The sequence below is a fragment of the Paroedura picta genome, chromosome 12 (genome assembly GCF_049243985.1).
Source record: "Paroedura picta isolate Pp20150507F chromosome 12, Ppicta_v3.0, whole genome shotgun sequence".
NCBI classification, from domain to species: domain Eukaryota; kingdom Metazoa; phylum Chordata; class Lepidosauria; order Squamata; family Gekkonidae; genus Paroedura; species Paroedura picta.
In genome coordinates, this window is record NC_135380.1 from 21,729,675 (window position 1) to 21,750,335 (window position 20,661).

A 20,661-nucleotide genomic window follows, 5' to 3' on the forward strand; every position below is an offset into this window, starting at 1 on the left:
GGCCGGCCGCCGCTCCAGGCAGTGGCGAAAAGAAGGACGCGGGGTCCCTCCCTGTTGCATCTGCGGCCACAGGCGTGCCCGGGTAGGGGCCCAGGTGCATCCCGGCAGCCCTCGCTCGACGGGGTCTCCCGGCCGGCTCCCGGCGCGACGGGGCGGGGGACTGGCGACGGCAGCAGCGCCCAGAGGCACGCCGCTGCGCTCAGGCAGGCAGCTGCTCCGCGCGCCCTGCACTCACATCCGGGGCTGGGTTTGGCTAATGAGGAACGTAACGAACCCGGAAAAAAGAGGCGCTGCGGCGAGGGAGTCAGGCGCGATTCCCCCGATGCCGCTGCGAGCCCCGCCGAGAGCAGCTCGCCGACTCGACGGAGCCTGAGCGCCATGTCCGCGGCCCGCCGCCCCGAGACGCCGCAGGGTGAGTGGGCGAGGACTCCGGCCGGGGCCCCGCGGGAGGCGCGCAACAGGCTCGGCGCCTGGCCGTGGGAAAGGCGGGCGGGTCTGGCCGCGAAGAAGGGCGCGGGGGGCGGCAGGGAGGCGACAAGGACTTCGCTTCTGCGCCGGCAAAGAGCGAGGATGGAGCAGGGGACGGAGTGCCCGGGCAGGGTCGGGACGGGACGGGACGGGGCGGCTGGAGCCGTGCGCCAGGCGTGCGGACACACCCACGAGTTCAGCCCCGGAACCTGTTCCGAGAGCCAGGGAGCCCCCACCCCCACCCCGCGCGCCGAGACTTCTCAAGCGCTAGCCGAGTCTCTGAGCATGTGCAGAGTTGGCTGCCAGCCTCTGGAATCAGCAGGGCAGGGTTGGCCAGGGCAGAGGACGCGGCTTCCATCTTTGCCCGTGTGCGCTTGAAGCACCGTAAACCTCCCGGCCTCCGAAGTAAGTCCCACGAAGTTCGGCCGTCGATCACAAGTGAACGTTTTCAGGACTGCGGCGTCAATGTCCCCCCGGGGGGGGGGGTTGGGTTCCCCCCCTTTTTCCCCCAGAAGAGCTTCCTTGCACAAAGCGTGGCAGAGGCCTGCAGCCTGATCCTAAGCGTCCAATGCTGGCTCAGTGGGTGTCACTCTCCGCCAAGCAGGCGCTCAAGAGAGTGCAGCCTACTTCTCCTTCTCTCCTACAGTCCCGGAATAACAATCCTGTGCCCCTTTCTGCCAGGCCGTTCCACTTCTAGGCATTCTTTCCAAAATAGCGTTTGGGCTTCCCTCCGTCCCTTTGCAGAGGCTGGCCTGCTCTCTGGATATTAGACTCTTGGTGCCTTCTGCATTTCCAGACCTCCGAGCCCCACTTGAGGGGTTGGGGTTGAGACAGTGGGGTTGATGCTTCCTGGGCATCTTGACCAGAGATCCTAAAAGACAGGGCCGTACAGTACTTGCCCGTGTTCTTGGCTTTGGAGGGTGGCTCAGGCAGGGTCTTTTGGTATAATGGGGGTGGGGATGGTACAGTGAAATAGCTATGCAGGCAGGTGGTGAGCTGGCAGATTCCTGGGTCCAGTCTTGTCCTTGCTGTAAACTTAGTAGGTGGGGGCAGTGAAATAGATTTCTAAGCAATGTAGGAATAAGAGCACTCTGGTCTTCTTTAGAAGTAAAGATCGCTCCAGGAATATACAATGGATTTGGAATGCTCTCAAGAGTTATGTGAGTGCTGGTGATTAGTATTATTCCCCAAATAGTCGGCTCTGTTGGTCCGCAGCAGAATCCCAAACCGAAAGTGGTATAATGCCTTTTTATCTTTTAACCAAATAACAACACATTGTGCAAATGTTTGAGTTCTCCATAACTCATTCTTGGACTGGATGTTAAAAGGCAAAGGAGAAAGGAGGGGGGAATGCCAGGGTGCAATCGGATGCCAGCTGGACACACTCTGTGCCCATTGGAGTCTGCTAAGCATCGAATAGAAGGCTTAATACCATGGCCTGAAAGATGCGTTCTTCCCCTGTTTCTCTCCCTCCCACCTAACATCCCGGACAGCTGACAAGGAATTCTGGAGAACTCAACAGCTTGCCCAACGTGGTGTGTCATGTGGGTTGGTCTTAATGGAAGGTATTACGTGCCTTTTGCTTCTTAATTTAATTGCAGTTCTTGCTGTAGAGGAGTTGCACAGTGTTTAGTAACGATAACCTCTTGCGGGAGATGGGCTATAGGCTGCTTCCTTTAGGGCAGGGATAGTCAACCTGGGGTCCTCCAGATGTCCATGGACTACAATTCCCATGGCTCATGGGAATTGTAGTCCATGGACATCTGGAGGACCACAGGTTGACTACCCCTGCTTTAGGGCAAGAGAAATCTTGATTCCTGGAATGCAGAGCTATTGGTGCTCTGAATGATAACGTCCATTTTTCCGCACCACGAAATCTACCCCTGTTCCCATTCCTACTTTTAAAGCTTTGTTTGTGCTTTTGATTGCCCACTGGAAAGAAAAGTTGATTTGTTGGCACTCAACTAGTTTGGTAATGTCTTGAAAATGCATTTATTGTTTTTGTGCTCCTTTCTCCAAAGAATTTAGGGGCAACCTACAAAGTGTACACTTTCCTATCTTGTCTCTTTTCTCTTTCCATGTTCCACACCTTACCTTCCAGGGGATTTGGCAAAGACTGACCTAGATCACCTAGTCAGTGAGCAGCATGGCAGATTTGAACTCTGGTGTGTCTGCTTCAGGTTCAACACTTTTTTTCCTAAAAGCCAGTGTATTGTAGGGGGGGGAGTGGGGAGGACCTGGACTCATTTGTTTTGTGCAAGTTCTAGTGTGGTGGTGCTGGAAAGAGGAAAGCTGACAGCAGAAGGTGTATTTGAAGCTTGTTTACACATGCAGTGGAATGATGTGGTAAACTACAGATTGCAACTGAGTGTGTGTGGCATTTTTTAAAAAAAAACTGGCATGTTTTAAAATACCCTGCAAGTAGAAAGCTAGCAGTCCAGGGAAGCAGGTTTTAGAATAGCCTGCTCCTAGCTCTACTAGTTTTGTACTCAAAGCAGGAACATTTACTCACATACCACTCCTGCTAGCAGCCTGAAATGTAATAGTTGACTCTACTCCTCTCGTTGTGTTTTACATGTAGTGACAAATAGGTAGCTAAATCCTAATGCTGGTTCTGTGGAGGGAGCTGAAGATTTTGAACAGGAAATTCCCTTCACTCTTGCCTTACTATGAGCTTCCAGGATTTGGGCAGAGGGCCTGGTGGTTAGCTGTCATTTATTTATTTTATTATTGCATTTCTGTCCTTCCTTGCAAGCTCAGGGGGAATTACAACATTTTAAAGCATATAGATTTATTCCCAGCAGGGCATCCTTTAACACAAAAAAGTGGGGGAGACAATAAAATGAAAATTAATAGGTAAACCTGGAGATGTAAACTTCAGCAGAGAGGCCATCCAATATTTGGATGATATTCAGGGCCTCAACCACTCTGTCTTTCATGTCCTGAGGAGCTAAGTTTCTGCAAGGTCCTGATCTCAGTAGGTAGAATATTCCACCAGGCAAAAGCCTTGCCCCTGGTTGAGACCAATTTAATTTGTTTGGGGCTGAGGATCTGAGCAGATTTTGCTGACATGTGCTCAATAAAATGTATCAGAAATGTATTACTGTCAGGGACCAGCAGAATAAAACCTTGCCACCTGGACCAGACTTGGCACAGATACTTTGCTGCTCGTCCAGCCGGGCAGGTCACCACCCATATCCCCATCTCCCTGAAGGGCTGGCCCAGCGACCTGCTCTGCAGAGCCAAAAGCTTTTCCTGACCCTCATGCGCTCCCCATGCTCAGGAGCACTCCAGTTGCACAGCCTGCAGGGCCTGAAGTGTAGCCCTCTTGTCTGTCCCTTCCTGGCCATGGCCATTGCCACGGCTTTGGGATGCCCACCTTGTACTCCCAGTGGACCTGAAGCGAAACTCGGTTGGGTCAGCCAGGCAGGAAGGCGGTAGGATGATGCTTGCAGGGATTTAGCTGTGTGTGTGTGAAGGCAGCCAGCCATGTGCTCCGCTGGCTGCAGAGGCCACTTGGGCACGCCCCTACCTCTGTGTCACCAAGCCCCACCTACCTGCCTGCCTCCCTCAGCCACCAAGTACTCTAGATACACTGCTGCCTGCTTGCCAGTGGCATGATGCACTGGATCCCCGTTTTGTTTTTCTTTTGATGCACTGAGGATCACTGTTCATGGAGAAATCATGACTGGCACAGGAGAGGAGATGCAAAGTTGCGTGCAGTTTGCTGACAACCCCTATAGGGGCTTTGTTTTCCTGTTGGAATCCCAGAGCAGGGAGATTTCTGTCCTCTGCCATAGAAAAGTACCCAGCTGACATTCAAAAAGGTGCTTTGCTGATGTGCTCTTGTATGAGGTATATACAGAGACAACCACTTTATGAAGTACCATGGGCAGGATGGGAGATGCAGGTCTGGTGGGATCGAGCCAGAGGGTGACCAGTTGCCACTGAGATGCCCCAGGCATTGATGTTAATAATGCTTGTTTCTCTGACCAGAGTGAGCGCTTGGTGGATCCTGGATGTTATAGAAAAGTGTACATTGGCTTCCGTAACGTAAGTCATTTGTTCTCAGACTATGTTGGGACCCAAATGTGATTGTCTCACTGATAGGCTACATGGGCAGGGAGAGCAGGGAAGATAGCTCTGAGGAGCTTGGTCACAGATTTGTGTAGTGTGTTCAGTGGCTATGAAAAATGGTTTGCTACTCAGCAATGTGATATACTTCCAAATATTATACCAGAATAAGTTATGGATGTATTAATTGTTGCCTGTTTTATTTAATGTTGAGGTGCATCTGTGGGAAGTAGCATGAAAGTACTTTGCAGGCGAGTCTCAAATAATACAGTACGCTTAATTGTGAGTCCCACTTCAAAATATTTGTCAATCACTGGCTTATGAATAGTATTTCCTGAGGGGGGGGGATGCTTATCCAAAGAATGAGAACCCTAATATCTATTTACTTCATGTACACCACGCTTTTCTCCCCAATCTGGATCCAGAGTGGCTTACATCTGTGTCTGTTTGTGTGTGCGTGCATGCCCTGGAGTTAAATATTTGTGCATGCATGTTCACAAGAACAGCATGAAAAATGGATGTGTGCAAACAAGGTCTCTGTTCGGAAATCAGTTGGAGATTATCTGATCCAAATTTGGATGGGACGTGACTTTAATAGATGAATCGGCCACAAAGAGAAATAAAGGAATGCATGAGATGCTTAAGAACATTTACCTTTTTATGTTTGTAGATTTCATGTATACAAAGTGTGTAATGTGTACAGCCAGCACTAAAAATCCTCAAGAAAAATGTGGCAGGAGAGGCTTTCTTTGTTGCCTACTTGTCACTTGACGAACGCAGTAATAACAACAGCAACAACTTTGTGAGAGCCAGCTTGGAACAGTGGTTAGGAGCACTGACTTCTAATCTGGTGCTGGGTTTGATTCCCTGCTCCTCCTCCACATGCAGCCAGCTGGGTGACCTTGGGCTGGCCACAGCATTGATAAAGCTGTTCTGACCGAGCAGTAATATCAGGGCTCTCTCAGCCTCACCCACCTCACAGGGTGTCTGTTGTGGGGAGAGGAAAGGAAAGGGGATTGTAAGCCGCTTTGAGACTCCTGGTAGAGAACAGTGTCGTATAAGAACCAATTCTTCTTCTTGTTCTTGATGTTGGGACAGAATTTTCAAATGTTCAGAGTGCTTCAAACAGGTTATCTTGTAAACCTTAACATCAACTAGGGTAGGTCAGTATTATTGTTCCCATAATAGTGGCGAGAGTGGACTGGAGAGTTGTATAAGATCGTCTCATTCAGGGTGAAGGCAAGACTCGAATGGCAGAGGTCCTGATTCGTAGCTCGGTCTTGTAGCACAGTCCTATCTATACCAGTTCCTAAGGTTATCAGCTTGGGAGGGAAGATGCCCACTTCATATAAACCTCCACTTGTGCTCTGTGTGTGTGTGCATGTAAAGGACCATCAAGGTTGAAGTTGTTTATGTATATGTATCCAGGCTACAGTGGACATATCCATAGACTTTAAGTCCAGGTGAATACTTCCCTAGTTTGATAAGTAACCTTCCTGCCCTAAGGGGCTGAATAGCATAGAATCCAAGTTGGCTTGAATTCTTACTTATTAGAAGGATACTAGGGAGGGTTCCTGGGGGTGGGGCTAGCATCGGTGGCCCTTCTTGTGTCTCCTCTGTTCCTATTTTGATGAAAGGGGATTTTTTGTGCCTTCCTCTTCTACGATATGTAAGTCAGCATGTGCTTTATGAGCACCCAGAGAGGAAGCTATGTAGACTTTGGGCACAGAGGAAGTTGGCAGTTTTCCCAGGGGATGAAGTGCTGAAAAAGGCAGTCAGTGTAGCTGGGGTATGCTTTGTACAAAACCTCTGTTCTGTAGCTGGAGGGATGAATGCCTCTCTTGCTCAGCTAAATGACCCTTTGTATGGTGGGGGTAGAGTATGCCTGTCTGTCTGTCTGCCTCTGACTTGTTTTCTAATGCTAAGTTGAACCATTGGCCGTTCTAGCTCAAAGGTCTTAGGCAGAGGAAAGGTCTTTCCCAGAACCTATGACTTGGGAGGTTTAAACTGGAAAGGCTACAGTTTGAACCTTTGACCTTCTGCATGGAAGACACGTCTTGAGACTGAGCTACAGAACCCTGTATATGTATGGATGCATCTAGATAGGTATCATCCGTCTGTGCTACGTTTGCCAGAGAGCTGCTTCAGCGAAGGAGTGAGATCTGGGCAAGTTAAGGACCAGTGCTCAGAATGTGGCCAAATTCTGTGGCTTCCCCTGTTGATGATGCACAGCCGTCTTTTCCATTAAGGCAGTGGTTCTCAACCCTGGGGGTCTGGAACCCTTTAGGGTTGAAGAACCCTTTCATAGGGGTAGCAGCAGGGCAAGCAGCTTGGCCGGGGGAGGGGCATCTACACAACAGCCTTGTGTAGAGGCAGAACTGAACTGAGAAGCACCTGGAAAAAAAACAATTTATATACAATCATGAACAATGGATCTTCACACCATTGGACAGTTTTGGTTTAATTTCTGTGAAAGAACACTTGCATAATTTTATGGTTGGGGGTCACCACAACATGAGGGACCATATCAAAGGGTTGCGGCATTAGGAAGGTTGAAAACCACTGGATTAAGGGGAGGGCGGGGGGGGGGAGGTTGAGTGGCACGAACTGAATTTGGCCTGGGAACAGCCTTGCAAATGAGAACATGTGCATTAGTCATTTGTGGCTATGCAAAAAAACACCTTCCTAGAACTGACTCGCCTGGCCATTGAAGTTAATTCAAACTTCACAAGCAAGCTTTTATCAGTTTTTAATCTTATCATGCAGGCAGTACATGCATGATAGTGAAAGCTTATGTATCACAAAGCACTGATTTAACGGTGAGAGAAAAAATCAGCTAGAGAACGCTGGAGTTCTCATAAAGAATATTCTAAACCCATATATGTTACCAAACCTGCCAGCCAGATAAGGGAAGGCTATAAAAATACTACTACTACTACTTCAGCTGTGCCATGAGTACACCTGCACCCGCAGTGTGGCATTGGACATACTAGGGTAAGGTGACCAGATTGTCCCACTTTTGGAGGGACATCTTGGGGTATATGGCAAATTGTGCTTATGTTGAAATTAAAGATATATATATTACAATACCATTTTTGCGTTCTATGCGTTGTATGAAACTTTTTGTTGCTCCATATAGACCAAATTTTTAATCAAGAACCCCCCCCCCCGGTCAATGGTGTCCTGCTTTACCAATGTTAAAATCTAGTCACCTTATACTAAGGCCATAACTGGCATCTCAAATCAGGTAGTGAAAATTCCCAAAAGACTATCTCAAGTCAAGTCTGTAGCAGAAAAGAACACCTGGGCCCAATAGATAATGCACTTTCAATGTGCTTTAGAAGTAGATTTTCCTGTTCCACACAGGAAAATCCAGCTGCCAAAGCACATTGAAAGCGCATTATCCTATGTGTGCGGAATGGGCGCTGGTTGCATGTATGCCTACAGTTTGACACTTTAAAAGCAGCAGGGAGAGCAATCCTAAGTGAGCCCTCTTGGAAGTCAGCATGCCACTCCCGTTCTGCAGACATTCCACTGGAGTGAATAGTCACTTCCCGTGTTTAGGGCAATGTTCTGGTTATCACCCACAAAGCCTTTAATGGCCTTGGACCCTCTGGGATCACCTTGTCAGCCATGGCCCACCACGACAGCATTGTTCATCTGAGTTGAGTCTTCTGAAGGTGCCACCCTGCAAGTGGGTGAGATTGGCAACCGCCCATTAATGTGCATTCTCTGTGGTTGCTCCACCTTGTGGAGTGGCCTGCTTGCATAGGTAAGGAAAGCCCTGAAACTTCTGTCATTTTTCAGAGTGGGAGAAACAGAAATGTCGTTGAGGCCATTTTCATAAAGGAATTAGAACTGCAGCAGAATGGAACTTTTGAGGAGGTCAGTTTATAAGAGAGAGGATCATAGTGTACTGCAATGTTTGTTGTATGTATCATTTTCCTTTTACTGCATTGCTGTCTACCTTGGTAATGTACATTCTGCATCATGGTGTGTCATTCTCAGGGGGGTTTTTTTGTTGTTGCTTTTTTGCTGTTTTTGTTTATTCTGTTTTCTAGTTTTGTAAACCAACTATGTCATTATAAGAAGATATTTTGGCTAAAGCTCACTTACTTTGGACACATCACGCGATCAAACTCGCTAGAAAAATCATTAATGCTTGGCATGGTCAGCAGCATAAGGAAGCATGGTCGCCAAAGGATCCGCTGGCTTGACATGATCAAAGCCAATACAGGGGTGACCATAGAATCATAGAATCATTGAGTTGGAAGGGGCCATACAGGCCATCTAGTCCAACCCCCTGTTCAACGCAGGATCAGCCCTAAGCATCCTAAAGCATCCAAGAAAAGTGTGTATCCAACCTTTGCTTGAAGACTGCCAGTGAGGGGGAGCTCACCACCTCCTTAGGCAGCCTATTCCACTGCTGAACTATTCCATGAACCAATTAAAAGAAGCAGTCAGAGACAGAGACGCATGGCGAAGACTTTCCTATAGAATCGCCGAGGGTCGGACACGACTGAACGGATAACATCATCATCATCAATCCTAATACTACTGCATTGGTTTGTTGGAGATGCTCGCTGTTTTGTGATCCACCTTCATTCTACATAAATATCCTGGAAGGTCTTTTAGTATAGGCACCGTGGGAACGTTGATTGCTTCCAAATAATTCCAGTGAGATAAGACTTGCCTTCGAGGCTGATGCCCAGAGCAGTATGTTAGACCTCATCAACAGATATAATGCAAGCTTATGAGTATAAGAAGTACAGCTTTTGTTACAATTTAATCACCAAAGGTTAGGATTGTAGAATCATACCTCCAGGGTCATTTAATCCAACCCCTGCAGAATGAAGGAAATTCACAAATACCTGCCCACCCACAGTGACCCCAATTCCATGCCAAGATTATTCCCCCCCTCCAAATGAAACCCAGGATCTCTGGCCAGTCTGACCTAGAAGAAATTCGCTTCTGATCCTAAAGTGGCAATTGGCATTTCCCTGGGCATGCAAGAAAGGGCCACAAGAGCCAAGAACCGACACAGTCCCTTCTGCCCACCTACTCACAGTCTGCCTAAATTTACGGAATCAACTCACAATCTGCCTAAATTCAGAGTCCTGGCTGCAGGTTTTACTCATCTAGCATAGGCCTCTTCCACTCTTGGTAGCTGATATAATACTTTAAATTACTCATCGAGGAATGGTTTGGAAGCCCAACAGCTTCTCAAGAAGGGGCCTGCTACTCACTGAGGGAGCAAACCTGAATCTGGCCAGCAACTTGGAGGACAGTGGGCTTAGAAAGCTTCCTTGCGTATCTTGAGGTTGGCCTCAGATATCCAAGGATTCTGTTCACATTCTCAGTAAACTGAAAAGTATCTGAAACAGCTGGATGAATTACAGAGTTGGAAGGGGCCATGTTGGCCATCTAATCCAACCCCCTGCTCAATGCAGGATCAGCCTAAAGCATCCGTGATAAGTATCTGGCCAACTGCTGCCTAGAGACTGCCAGTGACTCAGTACCTGGGCATCATCCATCCCTGCTAGGTCAGTGTGAATGCAAGACATTTTATCTGCAAGGTGGCCAGAAGAGGTCACTGAGCAATCCACCTCATCCTGCAGACCAAATCCTAAGAGGCCTCCTGGAAACCACTCAGGACGTTCCTTGGCCAGCTCTGTGCAGATGCCATGGCAACAGGAAAGTATTGTTTGTTTGCCACCATCACCCCCATGAGGTAGGCTCTGAAATTAGATTCAGCCCAAGTCTTGTCAGATTCATGCCAGATCTTCCTCCACTGCTGCTCTTGCCGTCTCCCTGGACCAAGGAGCAAAATGGGCTCTTAGTCCTGACTGAGGTGGCCTAGGAGTGATCATGTCAATTGTCCGGATTATTTCCTCATTCTAGAGGTCAAGAAGGGTATCAACATAGCCAACAGGAATATCTCCTAGATCTGCCATAAAACCATTTGGATCCATCTGGCTCATTTTCATAGAAACACGCACACACACACACCGCTAGATTTTGGTGTCCTGTAAATCTAAATCTAAGGGTCTAGGGTTGGACTAGATGACCCAGGAGGTCCCTTCCGTGATTCTATGATTCTGTAAGATTAGGATTTGTCCAGGTGTGTATTTAAGATGCCAACAGGAGCTGAGGGAGAAGGGGTGACAGAAGGCAGAGTGTTGTGAAAGGATACCCTGCCACAAACATTTTTTATTCCCACATCATTTCACTGGTTGAAACTGCCATTCTTCCTTGGGGGTGGGAGTGAGGGTGGGGAATATGCAGCCCCCCAGTCATAGCAGTAGAGTTTGCCTTTCCCCAGGGCTGTGGCTCTAATCCAGGGGTAGTCAAACTGCGGCCCTCCAGATGTCCATGGACTACAATTCCCAGGAGCCCCCTGCCAGCATTCGCTGGCAGGGGGCTCCTGGGAATTGTAGTCCATGGACATCTGGAGGGCCGCAGTTTGACTACCCCTGCTCTAATCCATATGAGAACCTCGCTCTCCCACAACGGCCTTTTGCTGCTAAACAATACTTCTGGGAGTCTGTCCATGGACCCCCAGTGTCATGCTTAGTTTTTCCTTCTGTGAGACGTAGGCCAAGTTTGAAGTGTCACTACAGCATAGGGGTTGTTCATTCCCCAGTTTTGGTTAGAGGTGACTATTCCCAAGTCTAGGAGTTGGTTTGCACATGTGTGGGGTCTGTACTTTTGATAGCTGGTGGTGCTGTTGTTTTCTGTTTATGTTCGTATCTGTGATGGTCCTTCCAGATATTCAAGCCATTGCTTGGAGTTACAGGCATCAAGTGAAGAATATGAACCAGGTTCAAACCAGTCTCCTTGCCTCTGTAGCAGTTAAATAGAAGGTCTGGTATGGGATTTTTCTAAGAGATCTTGCAATTTTTAAAAATAGGATCTAATTTCTTACTCTTCTAGAAGAAGAGAAAATCTCTTCATATGTTGCTTGGATGAGGTAATGAATGGCTTTTGTCAAACCACTTGTTGGTGTTTGTGTCAGCTATCTCAAAAAAAGATCATCACTTTTTACAGAACTTGTGTAATTCTTTCAAACCTTTCAGATTTCTCTTTTCTCAAAAATGGGTATTTGCTTTCTGCCATTCTGACAGGCAGCTCAAGGTGGCATAGTTGGAGGTTGTCCAGTTTGTTCTCACAGCAGCCCTGTAAGGTAGCTTGTTTTGGTATCATTCAGTGAGCTTTCCAGCCACATGTGATTGAATTTTGGCCTCTTCAGGATTTGAACCTCTGCACTACACTGGGCTAAAACGTGCCTTAATATATTGAGATGAACCCTTATAAAACTATCAGTTGGTGGTTTCCTTTAACAGTAATGCGGTCACTTTGGAAACGTCCCAGGATAAATTTGTTTCCCCTGTCTCTTTTTTTAAAATATGCAAAGCAGGGGGTGGGGTGGCCCCACACTGAGCATGACAAATCATTTATGGCAGCCAGCTTACACAACAGAGTTCCTCTTTTTCTCCCGTTTACAAAATGTCAAACTCTGCAGTCTCTTTCACTCTTAGCTAGAGAAGCTTTACAGCAGACCCAAAGCTTGGACTGGTTTCAGGAACGATGCAGGGACGTCATTAGACTTCTTTATTAGGTAAGACATCACGGCAATGATTATGGTTGCTATTGCCACTTGGGATCTCTAAGGTTATACTGGGAATCTGACGGCCTGTGGTTGAGGCCTGGCCAAACAAGCAAGGCTACCTGGGTCTGCTTGTGCTGTGCCCGAGAATCTTCTTCAGAATGTTCTAAAGAGTGCACAGAGTCAACCCACTGTGATTGACAGGCTGTTGGGTTTGGCTGGTCATGATATAAAGGTTACGACCAGTTTTGCCCAGCTGGGTGCATCTGCTGAAGTGAGCTTTGACTCAAAAAGGTTTGTGCTGGAATAAAAATCATTAGTCCCCTTGATCCCTGTTTTGTTTTTCCCTCTATGGTATTTGAGGCACCACCTTCTCGACTTTTGCTAACTCCCAACTCCTAGATCCAACTGAAAGAGAGCATGGATAGGAAACGTCATCCCAGTCCTGGCAGTGCCCTTCCGTGCATCAACTGGAATCAAAGCTGTGTGCGCTTCAGATGCTGGGTTTGCAGCCCAGCTAAGGCCAATTCTGTGTACATAATAGTTTATCGAAATTCAAGCATCTTTCTATACATAAGAGTCCAGTGGCACCTTGAATAAATCTTTGTTGGTCTTAAAGGTGCCACTGGACTCTGCTTCAGACCAACATGGCTACCCACTTGAATCTATCTATATATAAGCTTATCTTGAATCACTTATTTTGCTTTGAATGTTTTTTAAAATATATATAATCTTATTTTGCAAGGACTTGTGGAGAGTGGAGTATGAAAAGTGTAACTTGCAAGGACAGAAGTGTAGAACTTTTATCCCCCAGTAAACTGCATATGGTTGGATCAGCCATTACCAGTTTAGGCTGTTACCAGCCAGGTCACTGTGGCTTAGTTAGCAATCTGACTTGATCCAGGGTAGCGCACATTCTGCAATTGTATTGATGCTTTTGTACAAATTTGCATCCTGGTACTGAACAAAGCACTCTGTGTTTTGAGCAGCAAAACTTTAACTTGAAAAACGAGCAGGTTTCTAGCCCGTAAGGTTGCAAAAGTGTGTGAGCCATGATGAAATCTCAGAAACCTGGCAGCAGAGGCCTGAGCAGGATTTCCCGCAATCAAAAGATTGCATTTCAGCACCCTCCAAAGCTCAACGCCCTTCCCCATGCCCAACAGAGGCCAAAAAGCTATGCAAAGAAAGGAAATGCATGCACCTATGCTCAACTCGCCTAGTATATGCGGGCTATAGAATTGTACAGTTTTCTTAGGATACTCAATCGTCCTGACAACATTCCCCAGAGGATGTGCTTGCTGTTGTCTGTGCGGCTGGCTGAACTGGTCTTTGTATCAAGCCGTATAGCAAAAGAAATTCATAAACGCCTGTGTGTAGCTTTCATAGTTGTCTTCAGATTTTAAAAGCCCTGAGTTTGAACAAGAAGATAGAATTCATGTGACCCTCTGTGGTCTGTCTGTAGAGGCTTCTGTTTCATGAGGATGAGAAGCCTGCTAGATAGATAGGTGGATAAAAGGGCTCTCATCACTCTCTGCCTGAGCTGTCAAGAAGGACCCTTGCTGCCCCTATTCGTCCTCATTGCTCTCCATCAGTCTTTGCACCCCTTGCCCACCCCATCCCTTGTCCAGGTGCCAGACCTATTCCGTGATGTCACCTGATGAGGGCAAAGGTATTGTGTAACTGCATTTTATTTGTTTTTGTTTGTTTGTTTATACATACTTTGATTTATATACTGGCGCTCTCACAGTGTTTTACAATAAAATGGCAAAACAAGAAACTTTTAAAACCACCACACATTAAAATACACTAAGCTGGCTGTTAGTTGGAGTGAAACCTATCTCCTCCCTCCACCCCCTAGCAGTCCAAAGTTCTTTCCTTAGGAGCAGGGTATTTTCATTGTCTTCTGCACAGGGATGAGTGACTCTCCCTAATTTAGCCCCTTTTTATATTTTATTTTGAATTGAATACGGCTCCCCCACAAGGATCAAGAAATGTGCAGGGGGCACCCAGGGAGGAGAGAAAAAACAGAAAATGAAAGGGTGAGTATTATTTTAAAAGAACTACTGGAAAAAGGAGCTTGTGCTGGCACAGACATTTCAACTTAAAAAAAAAAACAGAAACCAAGATCTCACGATGTTATGAGATCTTAGCTGCCATCTTGGGGGTTGCCTAGCAACTGCAAGAAACTCTCAAAATGGCTGCAGTGGCGGGAAGTTGGGAAAGAGTTGGCAAGAATGGAGTCCGTGGAGAAGGTGGTGGTGGCAGGGAAGTCAAAGATACAATGAGTAGCTGGAAGTTGGTGAGTGGGAGAGGATGGACGGGGGAGAGATGGGATTTTTCTCCCCGGCAGTTGCCTTGTGGGTGCCTGCTAGTTGACATATTTTTTTTCTATAGTGTTGGTTCTCCACTTTTCATTGTTGGTGCTGTAGAAGCATTTGCACTGTGAACTCAGCTTATGAGGTGCTAATGTGCTACTTAAGGATACAGCGTGTGTCTTTTACGTGTAAAAATGTATGAGTACTGATTTATTGACATGCATGTAGCATTAATAATATGCATTTTACAGCCAGATTTCAGTACAGGGAAACAAAGTGCCAAAGCACTGAAGTATTGCATCTTTAATTCACACAAGGCAGCGGTGAAATCAAAATTAAGAATCAGGACTAGAAAGGCAGAGTTGAAATGTGTCTGTTGGAGGGGGGGTAGTATCTCTGTTCTCATCACTCTGGAGCTTTCTATATGATGATCAATTCAGAGTGATGTATGTCAGAATGAAGTCCAAGGAACCCTGCCGTTATATTTATGTTTCTGAACTTTAAGCCCCTAGCCAGGGGTAGCCAAACTGTGGCTCTCCAGATGTCCATGGACTACAATTTCTATGCTGCTGGCAGGGGCTCATGGGAATTGTAGTCCATGGACATCTGGAAAGCCACAGTTTGTCCACCCCTGCACTAATGGTATACCAAGGCCTGGGGAAAGGCTGTGGGCAGCTGAACCGGAAGCAACTAGGCCATGTGTTCTCTGGGTCACCTGGAAGTTGAAACATGAGCAGGCAGAGGAAACTGCTTTGCTGACCAGACAAAAGCTCAAGATCTTAGTATTTATGCCAACAGTAGCCTGTCACAGAGGCTGCTGTTGCTCCATTGTTCATCCACATAGCATGTCTAAAGAGTTTGGAGGTCTGAGGGGAACCAGTTCCCAGTACATTCACTTTGCTAGATTCCGGACTAAGTTCCTGCAGTTTCTGACTTGAGGGTCACAGTCTCTATAATATTGCAACCCCCCAGGTGAGAACTTCTATCGGAACTTCTATTTAATTTTTTTTTAATTGGTATATTTTAGAAATCCCTGTTTTTAACCTGAGATTTTTTTGAAGCTTGCTAATTGGAAGTATACATTTTGTGCCCTTGACCCCTGGCATGGCATTGTTACTCACCTTAGACCTGTGGAAGTGAGGTGTGTGATATAAATAAACAGTATTCGAGTTTCTGCTTGGCATCCAGCAAAATTGGTGCGAATTCAGTGCTACGGCGACACCATATAGCAGCCGGAGTGCTAAGTCCTAATGAAGTCGGAGAGGGGCCACGATGAGGACTTGTTTCGTGGCTTTTGCCAAAGGAGGTTAACAAGAATATTGTGTACTAACCAAACACCTTCTGCACAGGAAAAGACGTCATGACCTCAGATCATGCTCAGAGATCTCAACAGATCTTGGGCAGAGCGGATAACAATTTGCACCCAAAGCCTTTTGTGTGCATGGCAGAACACGCTGTGCTTTAGCTTGTGTGGTTGGAAAGTGGTTACCAGTCCCCGCCCTTTTACTCTGGTTGCAGAGCTCTGATGTTCTCCTGCATGAGCTGGCCGACTATCTCCCAGGAGACCTCTTGCTTGGCTGCGTTCCTCTTCTCTGAGGTGGCCCTTGCTTATGATGTCAGTGGATTCTGCAAGGTTTTTGTACTGCCTGACTATATTTAGATGCCAGCCCAGAGAGATGGGAGGGGTGGTCTTGCAAGGAGCCTGGATTTTCCACTGAATGTTTAATATGCATTTTTAAAAGTAAGTCTGTCTTGCAGTTTTACTTGCAGAGATGGGCAGGAAAAAAGCATCCAAGGACTGTTCTAATTAATTGCTCAATAAGAATGAAACCTGTTTCTAATTTCTGCCCTGTGAGCCCGACAGCATTGCAGTTATTGTGCTTTTAAAAATTTGTGTGCTACTTTTAATGTAAGCATTTCATAATTTTGAATTTCAGTGCTTTGTGTCGTTAATATACACTGCATTTCTTCCTCCTTCACCCTGCTCCCCCCTCCGTTACTCATACCAGTACATGGACCCCAGAAGAGATCTGCTTGGAGGTCATCTGAGAGATTTTGGAGAGAAAAAAGAATGTAATGTCCCCCCTGCAATGCCCTAGATCAGGGGTAGTCAACCTGTGGTACTCCAGATGTTCATGGACTACAATTCCCATGAGCCCCTGCCAGCATTTGTTGGTGGTCTCCTCTTATCTTGTGACATTGTCAAATGCTTTTTGGGGAGATCTCAGTATACACCGCCTTACTGGCTGACCCTTATTATTAACATCTCAGACAAATCCCAAAGATTGTGAGGTGAATTACAGTCACCGTGTAATTTCTTCTTTATTGAAGTTTATTCCTTTATGCTTAATATCTTTACTGATTTTTACCCTGAGATAGGGTTGGGCTCATGGGCTTCCAGGTTTCTGAACACAACACCCCCTTTTTTAAAGTTGCATGTTCTATTTTCTACTCCTTCACTAAGGAGACTAATTTTAGCTACAAATCTGCCTGGTTTTTGTTTGAGGTCAGTTTCATATTTGAATTCTTCAAGGACTGCCAGAGAGATGCCACCCCCAGCTTTCTGCTGGTTTTAATCTTTCTATCTTGGGGATTTATTTTAGAGTTACTTGTTTTCTGGTTTAGCGGCATTACTGTAGAAAGCCGCTCCAGAGATGCAAGTGGAGGATCTCAGTATTCTGGGGTCTCCAAACAAGCTGCTTTTTTCACCTGGCGATGGTGGGGTGTGTGCTTTGGTGCCCAAAGCGGCTGGTCTCTCCTGGTGCAGCCAGCGCCACATCGCAGGGAGGGCAGAGGAGAGGCGCGGGCGTCAGCGCACCGGCAGGCGCACACACGCAGGCGCGGAGCTCCTGCTGGCACGCTTGTGCCCGCGCTTCCCCCCCCCTGCGGCACGGCGGGCACAATCACCCTGAACCCCTGACAGCATACAAACTGTGTGTTAAAAGATTTTCAGATTCTGCTATTACCAGATTTGATATTCTCAATTTCTTCAAGACAAGATCTGAAAACTATAGACAAGTTTTTGCTTTTTTAAAAGAACAGACTCTTAATAAATGCGTGTGTGAAAGGAAGGATGTGGACACATTCTGATAGACTCAAGTGCACAGCGGAAATTGCCGCCAATGCCCCTGGGCTTTGAGCACCACCCTCTTCATGGTTTCACAGTAAGAATGCAAGAACCCCAGCCAGTTCTGAAGGGTTGAGGAGGTCAAGTGTTTGTGGGATGCAAGACTGTCCAGAAAGGCCTTTCGCACATAGTACTCAAATTTGGGCTTCTAAGACTCCTATTCATGTTGGCTGTAACACTCTCATACTGTCCCACTACTAGTAGCTGCATTGAACTCTCTTGAAAGGACGCGCAGTAATGGGTTTAAACTACAACGATATAGGCTAGATATCAGGAAAAAAAATTTCACAGTCAGAGTAGTTCAGCAGTGGAATAGGCTGCCTAAGGAGGTGGTGAGCTCCCCCTCACTGGCAGTCTTCAAGCAAAGGTTGGATACACACTTTTCTTGGATGCTTAGGGCTGATCCTGTGTTGAGCAGGGGGTTGGACTAGATGGCCTGTATGGCCCCTTCCAACTCTGTGATTCTGTGCTCATTGAATTGACTTGCAGTGCTTTCCCCCAGAGTTCCTTGGCTTTTTGCCTTGATTTTTTTTTTTTAACAGGAGCAGGTGTGGGAGTGTTGTCAGTGGATAAGAGAAGTCTTGGATTTTTACAGGCTAGAGTCTCTGATGGTGGTAGAATGCTGAGTTGGCAAAATGGACTGCACCTCCTTTCAGGCTGTATGTAGATGTTTCTGTTTTGAGTAGTCCTTCGCATTAAGCAAACAAACTCCATAAAACCTGAAAGCTATCACATCAGGGAGGAGCTTTCTGTTCCCTTCTTTTCTGCTTTGCTGAATTTCTGATTGGAGACTCAGTTTTTAACACACAGGAAGATTTCCAACATGTGATTCTCCGTGGTGGGCTGGCCTTTGCTAGAGGCCTTCAATCAGAGACTAGGGTAGAGAGTATGGAGTTGTAGGCCATCTGGGTTGGACCGTTTGGGTGCTGTATCTGCTGTCTTAGGGCATTCACCTGCATGTGCTAACATAAGAAGAGCCTGCTGAATCAGACCAGTAGTTTGTGTAGTCCAGCATATTTTCACACCGTGGTCAGCCATTTGTCATGAAGGACCAAGCAAGCAGAGCATTGAGGCTATTGTAGCCTCCCAATACTGGCATTCAGAGCTTTACTGCCTCTGGAATGGAAGACTTTCTGCAGTCACCCTACATTATACCCTACAATACATGACCCACAATCCTTTGCAAACACACCATGCTCCTGTGGCCAAGCTTGTTGGTTGATGAAGTTCTCTGGAAAGGGTTCCCAGGAACCATTGCACCGGGGCAAAAATTCCACTGTGAGACATCTCAGGGAATCCAGAGTCATTTTAATATGCTGTGAACTTTTCTGACTGTTTCATAACAGCTGTTCAAAGTTTCCCTCTAGCAGGGGCTTTTTGATGACTTTTCTGGAAGCAGCTGTTTGGTATAAGGTTGTTCTGGGGTAAAAAAGGGACAGTGATTAAGCCTGAAAGGGAATGCTATCTGTGTTGGGACTCTTCTCCTGGTGGTGGAGAAATGTCCTGCGTGTATGTTTTATAATTATCTGAAAAGCTCATCTGACTTGCTGTGCTTTAATTGACAGGTTGTGTGTTAAAATGTCTTAGTTGTAAATAGCCACTTTCCCAGTCATCTTTGGTGAATAAGATTCCAGGAGACCAGGCACAGACATTTTTGTATTTCAGACATTTGTGTTGCCCCTTTTCTGCCCTTTATGTTATCAGCAATGTGCCACTAATGCTGAATGCCAAATATATGCAGGCAAGTGGAGTAGTTATTATATATATACTGGTATTAAAGCCCATTTTAAAAATGGGTTTTGAAAGGCTTCCCTTTGGGCAGCAAAGCGCTCTCGCTGGCTCTGTGAGGGGGCGAGAGGGCTTTGCAGCCCAAAGGGAAGGGACTGCTCCACCCCACCCCACCCCAAGGCTGCTTCCTTTTGGCCCCCAAAGCCCTCCCCCCTCTGTCCCCCATCCCAGGGCACTTATATGTGTCCTGGGGAGCATCCAGCAGCAATCTGCCAACAATGGTGGCAAAGAGCCCCTGGCCAGCTGGGTGAGCAGGAGTGATCATGGCCTGTGGCATGTCCTGATTGGGCCCTGCCTCGGACTGGCCATGGCCACTCTCCGCCCACTTAGCCCTTAGTTGCATGTAACATGTTCCCATTTGACACATAGGAGTTTTAGTGAGAGTATCCTAGGAATCTGTAATTAGCAGTGACTTTTTAAGGCATCTCTTAGTCCCCGCCATGTGAGAGTACATGCAGTAGAAAAACTCAATTCGTGCTGTCTTAAAAGGCATACTGAAGACTATAGCAAATGCTGTGAATTCTTGGACATGTGGGCTGCTTTTCGGACAGGCCCACGTAACTTGGGGTTGGCAAAGCCGAGCATGTGTCCAGGCATATATCGTGGCTCCATCAGTCCTTGCTAAAACCCGTCTTTGCAGTTCCATACAAGGAGGCAGGAAAAAAACCCGTATGTAGCTGCTGGAATGCAAACTGAGCCACAAGTTCTGTAGTTCCATTCTGGTGCAAATCATTGGGGATTTCCTGATAGCCTGAATCTTATCCGTACATGTCTTTGATTCTCAGGGGGATGCTAGAAGGAGCCCAGAATGCCTTATGTGGATCGTCAGAACCGAATCTGTGGGTTCCTGGACATTGAAGACAGTGATGTCTGTGGGAAGTTCCTGCGAAGATATTTCATCCTGGATACCCAGGCCAACCTCCTTCTTTGGTACATGGACAATCCCCAGGTGAGGCTTTCATCTCAATAACATTCTGTCAGGGCACACAACCCCATTTCATTCAGATTTTGTGTTTTTTGCCCCTCCAAGGCTGACTTGAACTGGAATAAGATGCCGTGGTGCATATGTGGTTGCCGCTGAAAGTGGCAGCCCCATGTATTTTCCTTCTCTTTCCCTTCTCCCTTAGGAATGTCTCATAATGCAGAACACGATTGTGTTTTAGATCGCTTTCCCTGTTCATCCACATTTCCTGACCCCTAAAGCAGCTTGGAGACTGGCAATGTGATGGCATTCCACACACTTTGTATTGAATATTGTCAGGGGAGAGGAGAAGAGACACAAA

The 20,661-nt window shown here is 46.8% G+C and overlaps 1 protein-coding gene across 7 annotated transcripts in view; it reads left to right on the forward strand.

Annotated features, from left to right (window-relative positions):
* Positions 1 to 76: 76 nt before the first annotated feature.
* The window catches only part of PLEKHA2 (pleckstrin homology domain containing A2), a 62,656-nt gene continuing 42,071 nt past the window's right edge, over positions 77 to 20,661 (forward strand). The window contains exons 1-2 of one of the 7 annotated variants that reach the window (XM_077305540.1): positions 77 to 412; positions 20,164 to 20,327. In XM_077305540.1, the coding sequence (XP_077161655.1) occupies positions 20,187 to 20,327 (141 nt within the window). In that variant the 5' untranslated portion in view covers positions 77 to 412; positions 20,164 to 20,186. Of the gene's footprint in view, positions 413 to 741; positions 874 to 12,027; positions 12,161 to 14,036; positions 14,188 to 14,428; positions 14,448 to 16,138; positions 16,205 to 20,163; positions 20,328 to 20,661 lie in introns of those variants that run through there. The other 6 variants (XM_077305533.1, XM_077305538.1, XM_077305535.1 and 3 more) reach the window with 6 other exon arrangements.